Below are 23,231 nucleotides of genomic sequence, written 5' to 3'. Positions count from 1 at the left end.
TCTTTCATATATAAAATTTAGAAACTCTTTCTCACACCTAGCCTAAGAATAATAATGTAGATTTTTAAAAAGTTATTCCTGGTAATAAAGTTTGAATACAAAAGTAGTGTATATAGAATGTCTTAGTTTATTATGTATTGCAGTGGATTATAACAATTACTTTTTCTGTTAAAATTTATATTTTATTTTAAAAATGTTTGATTTAGGATGTCATTATATAAAACAAGTATTATACAATATATTCCTTCATCCAAAATATGTTTTCAAATCACTAGCCATTGTACAATAAGTGAAAAAATATATTGGAATACTCATGAATTAGAATAAGATAGAATTGCTCTCCCTAGGGTGCCTCTAAATACTCTCCCAATATATCAGGAGAGAGTATGTTGTATAGATGTTAAATTTTCTTTGAATGTTGCCCTGAAATATGAATACTTCCATGCTAACTTAAGGTAATATGTTGGGTATCAGCAGCCTCTTTACAGGAATCATACTAGCCTTCCAGACTTTGAGGTCAATTACTTATGTTTATAGCCTTTATGTCTTAAGAGTAATAACAATTTAAAAGCAGATTACTCATTTATTATAGGCAAAAGAATTTTTGCAAGCTCAAATTTATTTTCAGGAAATAAGTCGTGGTTGATAGAATTCTACACATGCATTCTATTTCTGCTTTTGGTCCAGTGTAATCTGTGACACCACCATTAACTACTAAGAAAATGGTTATCCAAATCTGGTCCTTGGGTTTATATTTCTGGCTCAAAATGAGGAATTCAATTTCTCTACCCTTTTCCTCTCCTGACTCTTTCAGACCCCAGTCTAGTGGAGCCCTTTTTTTTTCTATCTAATTTGTTCTTTCATTGCATCATCTTTTCTCAGCCTTCCTACCTAAAATAGTTTGCATTGATACTCTCATTCAATGCGAAGTGATTCAGTCTCCATAAGCATTTCCCTTTGTTGCTATCAAATAATTCTTAACGTTAGCTGCAGTCATTTCCATATATATATAAATCACAGATTCACCTCTGCAGCAGAGAATGGGAAGGAGAGATGACTTATTTTCATCCTTACATCTTAGCTAGACAGACAGATGCCTCTGAAAGCACCCAAATGTTTTGACCACATCTGTTTTGAGAAATACTTTGTTGTAAATAATCTGGTATATTAGTAAATAATATTTCTGGGTTGTAGACACTGTTTCTTCTTGCCAACGCTTGCAGAAGCATTGTTATGTAGCTAGACAGCAGTTTGGTGAGATTTTTTTTCTATTTCATCAAAAAGTCATTTACCTCAGCAATGAATGCTGGGAAAAAACAATAAAAAACTTCTGAGGGAATGTGAATCAAATGAAAACCTACAAAAAATACTTTACTACAGTACAGAATAAGTCGATTTGAAATTAATCTGAGATTCTAAATAAATTCATTATGTTCTCTTTATGATAGTATCCAGCTATGCACTGTTCTATATAAAAAATTAAATGTTACCCTCTGTCCCAGAATGGAATAAGTTATTAAATTATTTTCTCTTCATTCTTCTTGCCTCATTTCCAGGTAACTTCTGCAGAACTGAATAGTATAATTCAGAATGTAATGACCTGGGTTGTAGCTACAGTGACCAGTATATTATACCCAGCCATCACGAAATACGAAGAAAGGTTCCGGAATAAAGCATACCCAGGGTCTTCTGACTCCATCCTCTCTTCAGAGAGTTCAAGTTTCTGTAGCACATGCAGTGGAGAGCTTACATACAGAAGCTACGCATCTGCTACTACTAAAACATTTCAGCAAGAGCCCTGTGCCTTTGAGGTTGACGTCTCAATAAGGCAACCAACCACACCTTTAAAACCACCTTCTGCTCACATCAAAAGAACATCTGTGGGAGAAACATGCCACGTGAAAGGGCCAGCTATAACATCAGAACTCAAATATGATAAAACCAGTATGGTATATGCAAATCCTAAGCTCAGAACTTGTAAATCGGATAGCCACCTTTTAACATCATTTGAAACAGGCACAAAAAAATCTAAGGATGCTACTACTGAAACAGACGGCTTAGAGAGTCTACTTGTTCCTGATCAAAAAGCAAAAGCCATGGATGGAATGAAGAATTTGAAGAATGTTTTTGTTAACTTTAAATGCCACTTAAAAGGGGAAACTGAATTGATTTTGGAAAGCATTTTTCAAGAAATAATGTCTGATTTAACACAGGCCATTCCCTCTATTTCTTCTGTTACTGCTGAAGTTTTTGTGGACCAAAGTGAACCTGAAAAGGGAGACTTGCTTTACAATGTTGATATCTGCTCAACAGCCTCAGAGATAGTGGAGAATATGCTCGAGAAGCTACAGTCTGCAGTTGAGAAAAAATGTGTTGAGATATTTTCACAAGAAGATCTGTCAGTTGACATTAAGCCGGGCTTAATACCCAGTAGAGAATACCTCAGTCCATCAAATGGAAAACCTTTAAAAGCTTCACTGCCTTCTAATGTGGAACCCATGTGTGACATTGCAGAGGATATGGTACATGCCATTTTAGAAAAGCTGATGACTCTTGCATCTTGTAAGCGAAATGAACTGCCTCATCTTGAAGATGCAGTTGAACTTTCTGATCAGCAACCTGTGACAGACCCAACATACATGTCCCTCAAAAGAGCCGACAAAAAGAAATGTAGTCCTGAACCTGATGCTGCTAATTTAATTGTTAAAGATGACATAAAAAGTTTAATGTCAAATATTTTTTCCCAGTCCTCTTTGGTTGGCTATATAGAGGAAGCAATCAGCACTATACTAGGATACATACAATCTGAACTCAATGACGAGAGACTTATTGCATCTGAAGAAACAGTAATATTCCTTCAGCTTCTTGATGATATTTTCACTCAACTGCATCAGGAGCCAGGAAAAGGAGATGTTAAACAATGTAGACACTCTAGACTAAGAAGTCCTTCTGACGCTGAAGGAAAGTACAGACTTACTGGCACTAGATTATCAAATGGTCCTATGTCTAGAAGACCATTTCCACCTGTTAATGTTCCTGGCATGGTCCTTTATTCTGAAGATGATAATGAAGAAATAGACAGAATTGTGAAAAATGTGCTTGATTCATCTTTTAAAGATGAAAAGCCAAAATCTCGGGAAGAAATTCCTGAGAATTGGTTTAAAAAAGGAAACACTTGCTTTGAATACAAAAGGAATAGCAAGCCACTTAAAGGAGCTACTTCTCGAAGAAACAAAGTTGCATTTTGCAATGAGGGATTAAAGACTGGGCTACCATCTTTTAATAATAAAGAAATTGTAAAGGAAAAACCCTGTCTGAATAGAGACAGTTTGATTTTCAGCCAAGATGAAAAGCATCACATACAAAAGGCTTCGGAAAACATAGTTAAAGGTATTTTAACAGAAATGCTCAAGGACCTATCTTCTGATCACTTAGACAGTAAAAGTGGCAAAGCAGCTTCTTCTGTTCTTGTTTCAAAAAAATCTCAAGGACTGTCACATCAAGAATGGATGGACAAGATGTTCTCCATGTCAGAAATTGGTGCAGTGGCTCAAGAAATAACAGACGCTGTGTTAAATATACTCCATAAGGCCTTAAGCTGCATTCCAAATACCACTGAAGGTTCCATTTCATCATCAGTTCAAACTTCTCTAGATAGTTCTGATACTCCTCACATGGTCAAAGAAGCACCAAATAAAAAGCCATTAAAAATATGGCTTGACAGTGAAAAGAAAGTGAAATATTTATCTTCATTCAGTGTAGATACTGTGAGGCCTTCTCTGTTAAAATCTGAAAAAAGTGAACCTCAACCCATAGATGACATTGCCGATAAGATCATTAATACAATTGTTAAAAAGCTGAAGTTATTCATTTGTCAGAAATTGCAGATGGTCTTCAAACCTTCAGTTGTGAGGCAATCTTCATTACAATCTCAACTTAGTACTTACACAACTAAAGTGGTAAACATTGTTTTGCGTGCTATCCAGAATGAACTAGAACTCAGTAACAGAACCCTAAATCATAGGGAAATAGACCCTGCCAAATTGCTTACAGGTAAAGGATTTTTTGCTGACACTGATAAATTAGAATCTCTTGTCTCAAATCTCAATGATGACCTTATGGAATCTCCGTTATTAACTTGTATTTGTGAAATGTTATCTAGTGGACATTCAGATCAAAGCAATATTTCACTCCCTTCAGACCAGCCAAAGCCTGCAACTTCCTATGGATCTGACGATGTTGATGAACAAGACATTTTGCCAAGTGGGCAGGATAAAAAATCTTTTCACAAATGTTTGGCTACTCCCTGTGCTCTCCATAGTGTTGTAAATGCAAAAGATCTCAAAGGCAATGCCAGATTGCGAGTGTTAGACAGTATTGGAGAAATACTATATGAAATGTTATGTAAGCTCATAGGAGCCCATCCTCACCATCAGCCACCTTGTGGTAGTAAACAAGGCAGAGAAGAGAATGAAAATCCTCAAATGGCTCCTGCATTGAAGTCTAATATTCAGATCATTTCCAAAACAATTTTGGAATACATCCTTGCAAAATTATGCAGTTTTGATACGGATACCAGTTTTGTAAGTTCTGGATTTAAAGCTGTCTCAGAGTCTCAATCTCTTGATATCGACAGCCTATCATTTGCTTCAATTATTAAGGAAATGGCCAAATGCACTGACATGATCTCCAGCATAGTTTCCAGGATGATTCAGGAGGGTAATAAAGAGGTGACAAAAAGCACAACAAAAACCATGGCTTCGGTGACTTCCAAAACAGGAAAAACAAAAGAAATGCATCCAAATGAACTGAAAAATGTAGCTTCAGATATTCTTAATATGGTTTTTGCTAAACTGGAAAGGTTTGCTAATGGAAATTTAGAAACTCTGGGTTGTGTTAATGATGGAAATGAAAAAAGCAATAAGATCGACTTGGAATGTGAAAGTCCCAGTATTTTCACAGACACACATGAAGAACTATTGCAGTCTGCTTTATACATGAATGCAAAAAAGATATCAAGTACTATTTTGAAAGCTATTCAAACAGAATTAAATATGAACTCATTAGATTTAAAGACAAGTGTAAATACCCTACCACCTGAGAAACAAGTGCTTAAGAATATAGTCAATTTAATTTTAGATGCAGTGTCCTCAGATATGTTTAGTGAAACTGAATCTGAAGAGGGAGTCACTAAAACTTATCAATACAGGCCAACCTATGGAAATTTTCTTCCTGGAGGTGCTGAATCAGATTCATTTCCTGAAGATGCCTCACATACAGAGAAAGAATTCACTGTGGAGAGAACATTATTAAGAGAAGAAACTAAATCAGATTCTCTTAAACAGTGGGTTCTAGAGAGAGCCTTAAGCAAAATTGAAGTGAAACTCAAAGAACCACAGAAATCTCCAGTCGTTCCCATTATAAGAAACATTTTGAATGAAATTTTCCACAGTGCGTTGGTCAATCAGTTAAACGTGCTTTCTCTATCCCACTCTCATTTAAGTGGCATCCCTCACAACACTGATGAGCCAATTCCTCAAACATCTGTTCAATTTATAGATAAAATAGATAAAATGATGGGTCCTTTAGTGTCTGAAGCAGATGTAATCATAGTGGCAGATGATGTTGTTAGAACTGTATTTCATAAGCTTTATGCAGCTGCCATGCCAGAGAGAAACACAGGTGAAAATAGGTATAAAACCATCACCTTTAGAGCAAATGTTTCTTTACATGAACACACCAATGGAGGGAAGTCTTCTGTTACTGTGCTAGACAAGAACCCTTGTACTCCTAAGTCCAGATTCAGTGTTGACAAACAGGCTAAAGTAAATGTAGTTGAAGATATTGTACAGGCAATATTAACAAATTTAGAAACTTTTGCTACTTCCAAAGTAAAATCTCTCTTTTGTCCCAAAATCAACTTCACAGTGCCAGTGGCTTTGGATAAAAATGCATTAAGCAAAGCATTATCAGTCAAAGATTTGTATTCTGAAGACCAATTTTCCCCTTGCTCAGTGGATCGTATTACCTCAGAAAAGACCAACTCAGTGTGCCAACTCTCCTTAAATAAATTAAATACATATGCAACAGAAGTGGCTAAAAAAATTTTACAAGGAATCAAACATGGGTTAGATAAAGAAAGGGGAAGAAGTCCTTTCTTAACACATAACATTGTGGTTTCTGAAAATATTGCAAGTCAAATTGTTAACACGGTGTTAGATATTGTGTCATGTAAAGGAAAATGTGACGAAAACAATTCTGAGGAAGAGACTAATTCCGATCAACAAGAAGGTATTATTGAAAAGCTGTTTAATAAGACTGAATATAGAAAAGTACTTCAGTTTCAAATACAAGATACCATTGAAGGTATCTTATGTGATATTTGTGAAAAAACACTGTATCAGAATAATCTACCTTGTGCCACATCCACTCGGAAATGTAGCATAGCTAGAAAACATTCTGGAGCAAACTCTGAGATATTCACTGAGGATGCAAATAAGATTATCCCAAAACTTTCAGTGCCTAAATCAGATGTCATTTTGATATCTAATGATATAGTGGATATTGTTCTTCATAATCTCAGTTCTATTGTCATGCTTAGCATAAATGCAAAGAATCTTACTTCTGCAAAATTGCCCCTGACTGTTTGTGACATATCTTCAAAAGTAGAGTGTCAACAGCCTCCTCTTATGGGGTCAAAAAGTGAAAGACAAACAGAGCATTGGCCATCCTCAAGAAATCTGGAATCAGCTTATGCTGATGATTGTCAGATAACAATAGAGAAAGAAGACAATAAATCTGCTCCTGACCCATGTGAGGAAAATGCCAACTTCATTACTAAAATTATTTTCAATAGGTTAGAAGCTTTTGCCACAGAAAGAATAGATTCACTAATTATTCTTGCTTTCCAGCCTAAAGAAGAGTCATTTGATAGCCTGGAACTGGAAAATTGTAAACAAGATGATAGCATCTTTCATGAATCAAGCCAAGTGGAATCAAATGTCCTGAAAATATCCACTAAAACTATCCTCAGCCAAGAACTCACAGATTCCACTTTTGCAAGGTACAGAGAAAACCTTGAGTCCCCAGTTCATCTATCACAAGCTACTCTTAAGGAATATGCTGATATCATTGCCAGTGCCACTTTGAAACTTATTAAAAATGACTTAGACTTAGAAATCCAAAAGATGTATCCATATCCAAACAACATTTTATTCCAAGAAAACATCATTGTGAGTGGAATTGTGAACAGTATCTTAGAGAGTTTATATGATAAAAGATCTGCAAAGGAAATTAGTGTTTACTCAAAAGACAATCCTCAATTATTTTCACAACTAACTGTATCAAATGAAATATTGCTAGGACAAAGAGAGCAAGAGAAAAATAAACTATCTCAGTTTTCAAAATATCCTTTAGAACAAAACCAAATGGCATTGGAAAAAGAAAGCCAGAATATTTTTTTGGAAGAAATATTTATGAGAAATGGAAAATCAAAACAAAAAGAAAAGGCTGCACTGCTCAGTGCAGTGGAAGAAGTGTTAACTACAGTTCATCAAAGAATAATGGAAATCATAGGCCATTTGCAGCCATTTAATGAAATCCCCCACTTTGTATCTAATTCTAAAATTAAAACGTCAGACATAACACAAAAAAACTTTCAATCACAGATTAACAGCGTAACAAATAACATAGTCGAAAGTGTTTTGGGGAAAATGTACTCTATAGTTACATCATTAAATGAAAGTAACAAAAAAGAAGCATCTGACAACAATGATACCTTGTCTAAGAAAGCAGCATGCATCAAAGAAACTAAACAAGTAGGAAAAGGATGTAATCCCACCAGATGTGTGATACCGCAGGTTTATCCTTATGCAGGCAGTCAAAATGTCTCTCTATTAGAAAATAATTTTTTTCAATATTCACCATTGCAAGTGGGGAAAGATTTAGTCCAAATAGTTCTTAATAAGATCATAAATTTTGCCTCAGCTCATCTAGAAGAGACCTTGTCCCCTGAAAGTTGTTCTGATGAGTTGCAACCTCTAAAGCTACACAGTTCTAAAGTGGGCTCTAAGGGCAGCCCTAAACCAGATTTTAAAACAAGTTTAAAAGCAAAATCAAAAGTTACTCCTTTGCCTAAATTTAAAACAAAATCACACCTAGGACCTAGTGGTTCTAAGGTCAAGATCAAGACCAAGTTAGGTCCTAGAGAGAAGACTCCAAAAGGCAATCAGTCCAAGGCTACCACTGGGCTGCCACACACCCAATCAACAGGTGATGCCCAAAACTTACTGGAAATGAAACTGCCCACTTCAGAACTAAAAATGTATGCCAAAGATATAGTAAGTAATATCCTGGAAACAATTGTGAAAGAATTTGAAAAGATGAAGCAAACTAGAGCAATGATAAATGTTAAAGCTTTACCATTCGATCAAATCACGGCAGCAAATAAAATAGTTAACACAGTTTTGCAAGGATTATATGCTACAAGTAACCGCAATGTGGCTTCTCCAATCAAATGCTCACATGTGGATGATCTCAGACTTACACAGGGGAATTCAGATGCAGAGTATATTGCCAAACAACAAGCATGTTTTTACTTGGAAAATGTTTCTTCACAGCTAGAACAGATTTTTCCTAAAGAAGGTGTATTTAAAAAACTGTTTGACAAATGGCAAGCAGAATCAAATGATATGGAAAATGAAAAGTATACACTAATGACAATAGCTGAAAATGTGCTGACTGAAATCCCAATAAAAACAAAAGAATTAGAACATTCTCTTTCACTTTTAAATTTGCCACATCTTAAGGATTATGAAAGCAGGTTCTATAATCATTTTAAAGGAACCTCTACTAGAGTTGAAGACACCAAAGCACAAATTAATATGTTTGGAAGGGAAATTATTGAAATGCTGTTTGAAAAATTACAGCTCTGTTTTTTGTCCCAGGTGCCCTCTCCAGGTAGGCAAGAAACTCTAGCAAGTAGAAAAGAACATATTAGTACTAAAAGTAAATATGATTTGCCAATCAAGGACATCCTCGGCAGTGTACCAATATCTAACACGAAGACAATAAACCAAATTTCTCTGGGATCTAGCAACCAAATTGTTAGAGAAATTATAGAAAGGGTTTTAAACATTTTAGAGTCATTTGTAGATTTGCAGTTTAAGTATATCTCTAAATATGAGTTTTCGGAAATAGTGAAAATGCCTATAGAAAACTTTTTCCCTATCCAACAGAGGCTATTAAGCAAAAACATGCTGCCAAAATTACAACCATTGAAAAAGTTTTCTGATGAACCCAATTCAAATACTATTATTTCCAAGGAAAACATACAGAATACCCTTCTACAGGTTCACTCATTCCATTCAGAATTATTTACATATGCTGTTAATATTGTCAGTGACATGCTTGGTATAATTAAGAACAAGCTAGATAAAGAAATAAGCCAAGTGGAACCATCTTTAGTTAGTACATTGAAAGAGACTGTTATAGCAAGTGAGATCATTGGCACACTAATGGACCAGTGCACTCATATCAATAACCTTCCAAAGGAAAGTTTGTTCCAAGGAAAAGAAAATACCTATATTGTTAATCAAGTTGAATTGGCAACCGATATGAAAATGTCCATGTCAAAGTTAAAGGAAGTTACTTTGGGAAATAATCCTTCACAAATCAGTGTACCTAGTTTTGTGTGTTATCCAGAGGAAAATACAAAAAAAAGGCATAACCCTTCATCGAACTTACCCTCATATGCCAGACCCTCTGTAGAAGGTACAATTAAAAGCTCAGAGCCAATGGAAATGCTCAATTCAGAAAATATAACATCATGCTCTAGAAACCCAGTACAAGACTACAGCCCGAGGGAATCGAACTTTGGCTTTTTTGACCAAACCATGAAAGGAATCAGCTCTCTCCCTGAAGGAAGTGTCTTACAAAAACTGTTTAATAAAGCAAATGAATCCACAGAAGCAGCATTAAAACAAGTCATGTCATTCATAGAAATAGGAAAAGGTGAAAATCCGAGAGTATTTCATTATGAAACTCTAAAACCAGTTGAGCCAAACCAAATTCACACAACTGTATCTCCACTCAAAATATGTTTAGCTGCAGAAAATATTGTCAGTACTGTGCTATCAAGCTATGGTTTTCCAAGTCAACCACGCATTAATGAAAACATGGAAACAATGAAACCATTTTTCATATCAAAGCAAAACTCTGTGTCTATAATATCCGGACAAAAGAATGAGGAAAAAAGTCTGCTTAGAATGTGTGATAAAAAAAACAGCCGTATACCTGAAGAAGAAAATAAAAAACCTAAAGCCAGTAGAGGAGATTTTTCTTTATTGCAAAAATGGGAAAGTAAGAGATACCCAAAGATAAAGACCCTGAAGGAAGTTAAAGTCATCACTTTTGCTGATCACGAGCTGGGTCCAAATGAAATTCATTTGGTAGCAAGACATATCACCACATCTGTGGTCACATATTTCAAGAACTTTGAAACTAGAGGTAAGCAAGAAACAACCTACTTTAAAAGTTGGTATAATTCAGAAAAAAATAGATATGTATAAAAGCTCTTCTATCCAAGAAGCTGCATTTATTGCTTTTCTAAAAACAGCCTTGGAGGTGGAGTATTTAATTACTTCTTAATATATCAGGATACAAAAAAAAAAAAAAAAAAAAGAAAGAAAGAAAAAAAGTTTAACATACACCTGGCTTGAATCTGAACAAGTAAGTCTATTGCTGTTTTCCATATATGCAGATGAGAAAAAAATGGGATTATTTTAAAGGAGGGGATTTGGGTTGATTATGAGATACAAGTTCCAAAGCGTTTTTAAAGTTTTTTTTTTTTTTTTTTTTGCATGACTTCTTTATACCCATACCAAATACACAGTTAATTGATTGAAGGTTAGCAATTTCTCTTTCCAAGGTGTACAGTTGAATTCTTTGCCATTATTAGTCATTATTTATAAGGACAGAGGTATTACCAATCTTGTTTTGTTTGTATTCCACTATTCTTACAATCCTTAAAGTCTAAACATATGTTCACAAAGTTATTTTCACTTCTTTTCTAAGAGGTTAAATCATATGTAATAGCCATTTTTGCATCTCAAAACCTATTGATTATTGGAAATTTCATAAAATTTAATATAATAATACTAAAATGTCCCTGAACTGGATCAATAATTGCAAATATTAGTTGCTGTAATATCAGTTCATATACATCACTTGCCAATCATTTTAATAGGAGAACACATACTACCAGTCCTACCCACCTGCATAGGGAGATCATTTCTCATCCTTAAAACTGAAATTCTTTTTTTTTAATTTTTTTAAAACATTTTTTACTTATTTTTGAGGGACAGAGAGAGAGTGCAAACAGGGGAGGGGCAGAGAAAAAGGGAGACACAGAATCCAAAGCAGGCTCCAGGTTCTGAGCTGTCAGCACTGAGCCCAACGTGGGGCTCAAACCCATGAACCATAAGATCATGACCTGAGCCAAAGTCGGTCACTTAACTGACAAAGCCACCCAGGTGCCCCAAAACTGGCATTCTTTCAAGATGGATAGTTGTGTGTCTGCAATTTCAAGCTCATAAACAGACTTTCTCCAAACATAGCCTAACTAAATTTAGAGACTAATAAAGGGGGGAAAAAAAGAGAAGATTCATGAATTCATCCCATTGGTATTTGTCCCTTTCTATCAAATCTATTCTCTATTTCCAGACATGTCCAAGGCCTTCCAGTGATTTTACTCCTGCTCCTTCTTCTCCTTAGAATACTCTTTTTCCTCATTCCCTTCATCTCAATATGACCAAATCCTGTCTAGCAGTCAAGGCCAGGCTTAAAGCTTCCATCTCCACAGAGTGTTGCCTGACTTTACATGCAGATATATAATAGATGATTACATTTGGAGGATATTTTGAGGAAATAATAGTGTGTTTTTCTGGCTGCCACTTCCAAGAAGCTGGCCATCCTAAGTAGGTATATGATTTTCAATAAATACTCTGTTGAATAGAAAAAAGAGTAGAGTTATGACAAACTATAATCGAGGGGTTACAGTTCTGCTGACATTGCAACCTATCCCCAGCCTTCCTAGCACATTTTCATTTCAATCAAGTCATTATTGCATCACATCCTAAAAGTAATGAATAGCCTAACATTAAATGTTTTCACTAAAAAAATTTAATTACATGAGCTCTCTAGAGATCACTGGAGACATGATAGATTATAACATTAAACTTGGAAATCATTTCTCTGTATGATTTGCAGCTTCTTAGAGCCCCTACCCATTTAAGCAAGACAGATATCAGCACTTGACTTGGAGACTTGAATTCTTTAGGATTATTTTCTCAATTTTTTGGCTAAAATTAAGATTCTACAGGTGAGGGAAAAAAAAGATTCTACATGTGGGAAATAAGTATCTGAAAAAATCCAATATCTTTCTTGATTATGTTTTTCATTTTCTTTAGTGAGATATTCCATAGGTGAAATTTATATGTAAATAATTTCCAATATATTGAATTTTATATATTTCTCTTCATGTGTGCTAAAAATGATCAGGTTTTTTTTTTCAGCTTCCAGTGAGGAGAAATCTATTATTTCTACATTATCAAGGAAAAAATGTGAATCACAACAGCCTCTAAGAAGCATATACAATGATTCTTCACTTAATCAATTTTGTGAACATCTTACTGAGTCTGTCATTTGCCATTTAACTTCAAGCATTTCTGGTAACACCAAAGATAGTAGAGAAAAAGAGAAAGCATTGGAAAGCCAAAATGCAACATTTAACAAGATTATTTCAATTGATTCTCAAATGTTTGAGAGTAGGTCAATTTCTATTGGAGAACTTGCTTTAAGTATTTCCGAAATCATTACCGAAATCCTCTTTAACAGTAACATTATAGAGGTTGACATTGCACAACAAATGTGTCCTTTAAAAACAAAGTACATTTACTGCCCAGGAGTAGCTGCTGATGACTTTGATAATCTCTTTCAGGATCTTTTAACAGGAGTAATTCATGTAATGTCCAGAGAAACAGGAAAAAACCATCATCTTGAAAGCAATGGAAGAAAAAAATCATTTTCCGTGCTTAGAAAAAATAGTGTGCCCATTTGCAATGAAACAAGTACCATGGAAAGACAGAAAGGGTCCAGAAATTGTGAAGCATCTACTTACCAAATAGATCATCTCCTTCAAAAAAATAAATTAAATTATCTGGCATGTAAGTTAGACAATCTGGTTGGTAGTCTAAAAACTCGTGAATCCAAAGAAGTAGTCAATAAAGTTTTTAATATTGTTTTAGATTTATTTTCACCAGATGAATATCCAGGTGAGGCCATGAATTCTAATAAAAAAGCAGGAACATTTTTCTCATCCTCAAATGAGCAGCAAACTAATAGCGTACTTGGAAATAACTTTGGCCTCACCCCCAAATCAGTTTTTCTTCTCAATGTCGTGTGTGAGAAACTTATCAGAACACTTTTGGAAAAATGCACAAGCACTGTTTTTCTTGATAATAGCCCTCTTTCTGATGAAATATCAGCAGAAGAATGTAAACTTTTAAAAATACGGCAAAGTGTAGAAGACAAAGAATTTGATTATTGTAAGGGAGCAATGGACTGTGAACAATTTCAAGGAGATTATATGTCAGACTATTTGGAAAATCTGGCAGAAATGGATCAAGATTTATTATCATCAGACTCTGTGCTTACTATTATTTCCCACAGCTTGGTTAAATCATTGATGGACAAACTATGTCACAGTACACAACTCCCCCAAAGCCCACCTTTTGCAAACAAGCATTTGAGGCACACAGGAAGAGAAATACAGTCTACTTTCATAAATGCACAAAGGCCAGAATTAACAGAATTAGGACAAGGTAAAGCCTTTTTAGGATTCATGAATTATGATGGTAATGCTTTGACAGGATCCCTGAATAATCTCAGAGGGTTTAGCCCCCAAAAGCAATCACCATTTGGCAAGAAATGTTCAGTAAATTCCACTTCTGTGTCCCCTCTCAAAAGACAGGGAACAAAGGATATGGATTCAATACCCATCCATAATAAGCTATATCCAGGAGATATAAATATCGGTGTGTATTCAGCCACATTTTTGGAGGAGATAATTTCAGAACTGTTTTTTAATCTCTCTACTTCACTGTGGGGAAAAAATGAAAACATCACCGAGGGCCGGCTCAATGAGATGAATACATTATTTGTCAATTGTGTAGTAAATAAGTTTAATAACGCACAAATCACTGTCTTACGGGATGTTGAAGAAAGGCTGTGTTTTCCACCAATCCATAAAGAAACGATTAGTAGAATTGTTGACTCAGTTTATTATGATGTTTTACAGCAATATAAATTGAAAGTGACTTGTGATGATAATCTGGCATGTGACAATACCTCAATAGCAGAACAAATAACTAATAACATATTGTTAGAGATTTTAGACTACCAACTCCCATCTTGCTTCAGAGAAAAGCTCATACCAAATTCATATTACCCTCTCCAAGCTGAAATTATATTGCAGAAACTTCAAAATAACTTGAGAAAATTTACTTCCCAGTTCAGGTCTTCAACAGGCTACAGCACCATGTTGTCACATTCATTTTTAGAAGACATCATCAGAAGACTTTTATCTCAACTGATTCCTTCACCCAACAAGACCTCCCCTTTGGGAAACAAATATTTCATGAGTTCAGATTTCAATGAAATGTCTACCTGTATAATAAATAAGGTTATGTCAGCCATTTCAAAACATAAAATTTGGTTCACTACATATGATAATCAGTATCTATGTAGCGGAAAAAACCTCCAGAAGATGGTGGATACCGTTTATCACAATATTATGCAAGTGTCTGATTCTCTTGTTTCAATACAGAAAAGTATAGCCAGCCGAAGCCCAATTATGATTGACCGAATAGCCAGTTTTATTATCCAAGAGATTATTGAAAATCATCTTCAGCCATTTTTGTGTGGAGAAGGTTTACCTCGTCCAAAGACTCCATCGGATGCCGTATCAAATATGGTTAAACAGGTTCTCAATGAAGTTATAGAGTCACAGAGACCCCACACGCCATCACCCTCAGGTATTTATCCTGATACATTTGTAGGGGCAATTGTTGACAGACTTTTATCAAAGATTTTCAGTCCAAAGCATAACACTAAAATTGAACTAGAAAATATGACCCAAAAAATAGTAAACTCAATAAATAACCATTTTAACAAAGCTAAAATTCACATTCTATATGATGGCAAAGAACAGTCTTACACCTCTGCAGATACAGATATTGTGGATAAACTTGTCACTTCGATTTATAGAAATGTTTTAAAACAGCATGGGCTAGACCCTGAGGTTGATAAAGAGTCTGAAGACAGTGATATTTTTGTGGAAAATATTACAAAGTTAATTGTAGCAGCTATTTCAGATTACCTTCTTCATCCTCTATTTTCTGGGGATGTGTCATCATATTCCTCTTCTATTTCAATGGCTGAGAATATTGTTCAGGACACTCTTGGTAACATCAGTAAATCTACCAAGACAAGTCAGAATTTATCTCCATATAACACCTTGCTGCCATACACGTTTTTGGAAGACATGGTAAGAGTACTATTATCTAGAATCTTTCCTCCTGCATCTAGCATTGTTCCCGATAGAGAAAGCCCAAAAGACAGATTAAGAATGAATTTCAACGAAATTGCTTCAGAGATAATCAGTGATATTAGGATGAAAATTTCCCAACATGAAATTCGGTTTTCAAAAAATGAAGAAGAAACCAAGTTTGTTTATTCCGAAGATGATGTTCAGCATCTCGTGGACTCAGTATTCAAAAATATTTTGCAAAACTCTGAGTCTCAAGAATTAGTTGAGCAAAATATCACAAGCAGTAATGATGTTCTTATTGATAGAATAGCAGGTTTTATCATTAAACATATCTGTCAACAACATCTTCAGCCATTTGTGGATGGAAAGTTATTACCTTCTTCATCATATAAATATTTTGATGATGAGAGAAAACAGTGGTTTTGTGCCAGTGTTTATTCCTCAACTTTCTTGGAAGATGTAGTCTCTGGGGTTTTAAGCAAAATATTCCACAGGGTGTTAGGCATTGTACAAATGACATCAGTAAGGGATTCAGAAGATGAACTGTTTGATAAAGCTGAAAAACTCATCCATTTGATAGCAGAGGAATTCTCAAAAGTTGAAGTTAGCATTCTAGAGAATGCTGAGGAACAACTGTGTTTGCCTCCAGTGGAGAGAGATGCAGTCAAGAACATTATTGATATGGCATACAGCAAACTTCTTCAAGAATATGAAATGGAAATAATGTCTCCTAAAGATTTTCTAAATGACACAAAAACATTGGCTGCAAGGATAACTAAAATCATCCTTGCTGAAACTTTTGATTTCCAAATTCATCCACACCTCATAGGAAAGATTCCTTTTAAGTCACACTCCAAACTCAATACTAATGTTTTAATAAAAAGACTTCAGTGTAACATTACCAAATCAAAATTTCAAAGGCAGGCATCAACAATATATACTACCATGTTATCACATACTCATTTGGAAAAAATTGTCACTCAGCTTATATCTCAGATGACTCCATTGGCCTCCATGACAGAACACCCAGATACTTCTCAATCAGACTTAAATAATACAGTCACAAAACTGATAAATGAAATTATGTCAATAATTTCAAAACATGCAATATGTATTATTAAACATGGGAATGAAAAACAAAGTATGATTTCAGAAAAAGATATCCAGTCTATGGTTGATTCCATTTATGCTGATCTTTCATGTTCAAATCTATACCAATCCCTTACAAGAGATAAAAAAGGTATAAGTAATATAGCTGTTTCAAAAATAGCAAGTTTTATAATAAAAGAAATCTTTAACCACCATCTTCAGTCATTTTTATCTGAAGATAAAACTCTTATTTCAGCTGCAGTTGATCAAACATATAAAAAGAAAGCAATAGATCCTAAAAAGAGAGAGTTATCTTTCATTGTGAACTCGGCTGTGTTTTGGGAGGAGGTAATTTCTGAGCTTTTATGTAAACTCCTTTATGCATTCTCACACAATTTCTTGGCTGCTGAAAACCCAGATACAGTAAAAGCCAAAATTGCTGGTATTGTTACAACATTAGTAAATTCGATTGTTCTGGAGTTTACCACATCAGAGATTTTAGTTGCAGATAACTTTGATGATGACATGTGTTTTTCAGAAGGATATAAAGAAATTGTTAAAAACACAGTCAACCTAATTTATGAAAAAATTTTAGATGATTATAAATCTCTGATGCAAGTATACAGGGCTGTACAAAGTGACACTATTTGTTTTGGGAGAAAAATATATCATTTGCTATTGGAGGAAATTTATGAATATCAGGTGCAGTCATTAGTTTCAGGAGAATTAGTGTCTTCCTCCTATTCTTCCCCTCAAGCTGATAATATCATCAGAAATGTGCTCAATGTCATCACAAAGGATAGCCATACCTTGCCATCATGTATTACTGTGTTGCCTCGTTCTCTTTTGGAAGATATGATTTACAAGCTGCTAGTGCATATCTTCCCTTCAACTGACACTGAAAGTGAACTAAAAGAGGAAGAAGTTACATCTGATTGTGAGTTTGTAGATGCAACTTCAAAACTGACAGATGAAATTATCAAAGAAATTTCTGAACATGAGATTCGCCTTGCCACAGCAGAGGAGAATGCAGAAAGTATGCAATTAGAAGTGATTGAGAGTTTGGTTGACTCTATATGTAATAATATTTTGAAGAAATCTGAATTTCAAGCTGAAGTACAGAAAGGTACAGACAAAAAAGGAGGCTCGTTCCTCAGTAAAATAGCTGGATTCATCATGAAAGAAATCGTGGATCATCATCTGCATCCATTTTTACATGGTGAAGAACCATCTTCCAGTGACTTCTCTGATTATGAGCATGTGTCTGTACTTAGTAAACCTGATAAAGAAAAGACACAGCCTGCTCTTTATTCAGCTACATTTTTGGAAGATGTAATCGTTGAGCTTGTTCATAAATTTTATTCTCTTCCAAGTATTACTAAAGATTCTAAGAAAAAAGAAATGGTAGAGCCAGACCTTGTGGGCTTAGCTATAAAATTTGCAAACTCTCTGATAGGAGAATTTAGGAAAAGTGAAATTAAAGTTCTACCAAATGCTGAAGAAACGCTTTCTTTTCCACCAATTCATAAAGAAACAGTTGACAAAATATCCAATTTTGTGTATGATCAGTTCATAGGAAAGTATGGATCTAGTGATATTCAGAAGGTTGATAAAAGTAACATTGTCATAGAAATGATTGCCACTTTAGCTCAGAAGGCAATCTCTGCTTTTAAGATTCAACCACTTTTTTCAGGAGACTGGTCTTCCACCTTCTTTTCATTTCTAAATCCAGATAACATCACCCAAAGGGTTCAGCATTTACCGCAGCAAACCTCTACACAGATAAACAAATGCTTAAAAGGGAATGAACTTGCTTTACCAAAACATTCATATAAACACAGTTTTGCAACCATAAACGAGAAAAATGTGCTGGACACTTTGGAAATAGACAGAGGTACAATAAGTAGAAAGACAAGACTCAAAACTGAAGAGACCTCAATGAAAAAAGGTGACATCCAAGATCCAATAGTTCCCTCTGCAACTAGAATTATGAAAAGCAACATAGTTAACCTGTTATCAGGGTCAGCTGAAAGTGTGGCAAACAAAAAGAAAGAGACAGAAAATAAAATGGAAACTTCCATTAAAAAACATGAGAATTTATCAAGAGTTACTTTTCCAACCACCAGTGTGAAAAGTAAAGTTATGCAGGAGCCAGATTTAAAGATAACTCTAAAAAACAATCACATTGAGAAGAAAAACATACCAGTTTCAAAATATAAGAAGAGACAATATAATAATATAAACGTACAATTTCCTACTGATGATACAGAATATAAGGAGGAAGTACTTGGACCAAAATTTGAAATAAACATTGAAAAGAAGATTGACTATACAAGAGGAAATACACTTAAAAAAGAAGACAAGCCCTTTCAGTTATCTTTGACATCTGAAGCAAGAAGTACAGAGACTACAGCAGAGAATTTTTTGAAAACAGTTACCCAAAAGCCAAATAATGAGGATGGAAAAGACTCTCCGTCTCAAACAGATATAAGTGAGAAACAATACTCAGATTATGAGTATGTTCAAAATGTCACTGAAAACATTTATGACAATATCTTAGAAATATGTAATTCTCCAGAATCAGCAAATTATTCAAAACCCTGCAGTCTCCCAAATGATACAACAACATTGCTTGCAATTCAAGAAGTTGGTGAAGATTTTACACAGTCTGTTTCAATAAAGGATTCATCCCTCTCAATTAACAAAAATCTCCCTGTCAAAGAGAAAGAGAGAAATAAAGAAAGAGAGAGAGAGGAAGAAAGAGAGAAAGAGAAAGAGAGAGAGAGAGGGAAAAAAACAGAAAAAGTGAAAAGTAAGGAGATTAAAAATGAACCCAGTAAATCAGACAGTCCTCACTACCAACCAAAAACTAAACCCGGAATTGCTCCTGCTAAATTTTTAGAAGATGTTATCACTGAAATGGTTAACAAATTGATCTTTTCTTCCTCATCAGAAACACAAACATGTGATAGACGTCAAAATGTAAGAGATGATGAAAATCAATCTGAACTTTATGACACAGCTGTGAAACTTATGCACTCACTGTTAAAGGAATTTTCAGATGCTCAAATTAAGGTATTTAGGCCACATAAGGGAAATCAGTTTTTTCCACCTGTAGATAAAGTGTCATCAGTTCCTAAAGCACTTCTTTGGCATAAAGAATCAACTACAGATGAAACACCATTCAACATTAAGAAAATAACTGTGGATAGAATGCCACATATGCATAAAGTGACTAGAAAACCCTCATCAAATAAGATATCTTCAGATAAAATACAAGCAATTGATAAAACATTGGTTGACAAAGTTGTTCATTCTTCTGTATGCAATATTTTGAAGGAATATGGATCTCAGGATTCCATTTGTAAAAATATAAAGAGTAACGGGGGAAATTTAGCAAGAAGACTAGCCAGTACAGTGATAAATGAAATTTTTCAACATCAACTTGATTTCATATTTTGTGATGAAGTTCCAGCTTCAGCATGTTTGCCTCTGGAATCTAAAGATGTTAAAAACATCCAAAAGGTGGCACAAACAGCCAGCAAAGAATGTCAAACATTATCACCATATACCATCCTGCTGCCTCACAAATTTTTGGAAAATGTGATTTTTGCTCTTTTATCCAAAATTTTCTTAACAGAATCCAACACGGAAGTAGAAACATCTGAGTACAGTTGGTTCACAGAATTGGACTTCCTTCAAATGAATTTATTAAATACAGTTACAACAGCAATCTCCAATGATAAAGATATGACTATACAATATGTGGAATGCTTGCATCCTAATGATGATGAAATTATTCAATTAGTGATGCATTCTATTTATAATAACCTCTTATCACAGTTTGGATCACAAGAGATTATACAAAACTGTGTAGCCAGTGGATGCAGAATCCTTTCAGAAACCATAGTTGACTTAGTTATGCGAGAAGTGGCTGGCAATCAATTGCAAAACTATTTTTCTGGAGAGCTAACTCCACATCAGTGTGCAGAAGTTGACAATGTTGTTGAAAATATTCTTAAAGATGTTATCCAAACTGCTGATGCTCCCCAGCCTCAACCATCACATGTTCATACACTGTCTTATAACATGATAGAAGAAATTGCTGTAAAATTTTTATCAAAGCTTTTATCTGTGTTTCCAAAAGTGGATAAGGAAAGAACCAAATCTCTAGAAACTGACATGCAAAAAATAAGCTCAAAAATAATAAATTCAATACAAGAATTTATCTCCAAAAGTAAGATTAAACTTGCACCGCCAGCCAAGGAATTGCCTACTGTACCTTTAGCCAACAATGAAACTATTGAAAAGGTAGTTAATTCTGTTTACACCAGTGTTTTAAAGCACTCTGGCTCACACACTTCTATATTTAAGGATTTAATGGGTAAAAGCAATGTCCTCTCTGATGTAATAGGTTTTTTAATGGTGAAGGAAATTTCCAACTCTGAATTTCAACCTCAAGTAGAGGACAAAGCATCAAGTTCAGAATTAGTTCTGGAAGCTGTCAAAATTATGGAAAAAGTGGTCAAAATTGTTGATGAATTTAAGTCCCAGGAAAAGTCTTCATCCAAAAAAGAGTCTATGTTAGATGCCAGGTTGTTAGAGGAAGCACTGGCCTTGTTCTTGGCTAAAATAGTAAGGTTGCCAAGTGCCTCAAGCAAAGATGCAAAAAATTTATCAAAGCCTGAGTTAAATAAAATTGCATCTCAACTGACAAAATCAGTGACAGCTGAAATTTCCCAAAGTAACATTAATCTTGTTGCTGCTGATCCTGAAGGACACTTTTTAAATCCAGAAAGCATAGAAATGATTTCTCAGGTTATTGATTCTGTATACAGTAAAGTACTGCAACAATCTGGAACCCATAAAGAACTCTATGATGATATAAAAGGTACAAACACTGTTTTCTCTAAAAACGTGGCTGGTTTAATTATTAATGGAGTTTCACAGTTTCCATTAGATACAGTTAGCACAAAGAATTCAAATGCTAATCTCTCTGGAAATCTAGATGTTAATAAAATTATTCAAAAGGCACAAGAGCATGTGGCTATTGATACACTCCCTGAGTTAGAGGAAGAAGAGCCAGATCAAGATTCAAATGAAGAGAATTTTCCAATTAAAATAGTTCCACACGTTGGGAGTAAAGCAATCAAAATAGATCCAGCAATTATCTCAGAACACTTAGCAGTACTTTCTGTAAAAACCCAACCTCTTGAGAAACTCAAGATGGAGTGTTTGAGAAAAACTGGACATAGCATAACAGAACTGAGAAAAGCATCAATAAGCGGGAGAAGCTACTCCTTACCAGACACATCTAATGTAGAAAATATACAGAGAGAAAGACGTATCTCATTGAATCAGGTGGGACGACTGGATGTAAAACCCTTCGAGGTAAGTGCAAAAGCAATAGCAAAACCATAAGTGAATAGTGATTGTCCTGTGATTTCCTTCCTCCAACAGGTATATGGGAATGCACTTTTTGTTGTTATTCCATGCCCAACAGGAAAACTGGTTGCACAGGTTCATTCCTTTAGTCACATGATTTACAGAGACTTGCCATGTCAGTTCAGTGGATCACTCTAAAAGTCTCAGGCTAGTTTTCCCAAGGAAATCAGTTTAAACTGGCATTTTTAAAGAACAGAAATACAGGGAAATGCCCTTAACAGTAAAATAAGGATGACTGAAATTATAATCTTCATTTGCAGATTCAGAGGAAACACAGTCTCCTATAGTTCCTGTTATTTTTTGTGGATATCTACATTCTTTATTGTGGATAGCTAAAGCAGTTTTTAAAGGCCAGTTAAAGAATATCAGGATATATGAGGTTTCAAAAACTATCTAAAATAGTTTTAATTTCTCAAACTTACGACTCTATAACAGTGGTACTCTTTTAGCAACGTTCACTAACAAACATTACGTTACAAATGCTAGATTATACTTGTTTGTTATCATTTTATTTTAATTAGCCTTCCTCCATTTTTTCTATATCCTCTATAAGTGCCCAGTTTCCTCTTCTGTCCATATTTGAGACCCAGTTGCCCTAATGCTGCCATTTTGGTAAACTGGACCTAGTTCTGCCCTAAATTAGCTACACACTAGGGCATCAAACATATTATTTGATTATGTGATTAAATATATTATTTGATTAAAGTCCTAAGGACTTTAAAATGTCAAAATGATGTCCTTGTTACATGGAAACTATAGCACTGAGGACAAAGGAATTGTCTGGCCTATAGAGTTACACTGATCTACACGTTTTGATTTTTGTCAATCCTCTTAAATTGATGGTGTTCACTCATCAGAAGACTGGGTATGCTTAGGGATATAATCTGTGGCCTGGAAAATGAGCAAAGTTTGATAGAACCCTTCTCCCTGGAGCATAAACTTGAGGTGAATGTTTTGCCAGTACTATCTTGTAAGGCACTGAATTCCATCTTAGGGTTGGTAAGTATGTTAATTAGTGCTTTATATTTTCATACTCAAATACTGAGATCACCATGGGCTGAGGCACTAATTTAATCTCCTTTGCCCTACA

At 34.8% G+C, this 23,231-nt stretch overlaps 1 protein-coding gene and 1 long non-coding RNA gene across 3 annotated transcripts in view; one reads left to right on the top strand and one right to left on the bottom strand.

Annotated features, from left to right (window-relative positions):
* The window catches only part of LOC125172777 (uncharacterized), a 632,687-nt gene that overhangs the window by 340,721 nt on the left and 268,735 nt on the right, over window positions 1-23,231 (bottom strand). The gene's annotated exons all lie outside the window — the stretch shown is intronic.
* FSIP2 (fibrous sheath interacting protein 2) overlaps window positions 1-23,231 on the top strand; it is a 98,526-nt gene that overhangs the window by 39,780 nt on the left and 35,515 nt on the right. For both annotated transcript variants that reach the window (XM_047871280.1, XM_047871279.1), the window contains 2 exons: window positions 1,557-10,506; window positions 12,573-22,087. In XM_047871280.1, the coding sequence (XP_047727236.1) occupies window positions 1,557-10,506; window positions 12,573-22,087 (18,465 nt within the window). The remainder of the gene's footprint in view (window positions 1-1,556; window positions 10,507-12,572; window positions 22,088-23,231) is intronic.

The sequence above is a fragment of the Prionailurus viverrinus genome, chromosome C1, assembly GCF_022837055.1.
Source record: "Prionailurus viverrinus isolate Anna chromosome C1, UM_Priviv_1.0, whole genome shotgun sequence".
Classification (NCBI taxonomy): domain Eukaryota; kingdom Metazoa; phylum Chordata; class Mammalia; order Carnivora; family Felidae; genus Prionailurus; species Prionailurus viverrinus.
This window is presented reverse-complemented; position numbering and strand designations above follow the sequence as displayed.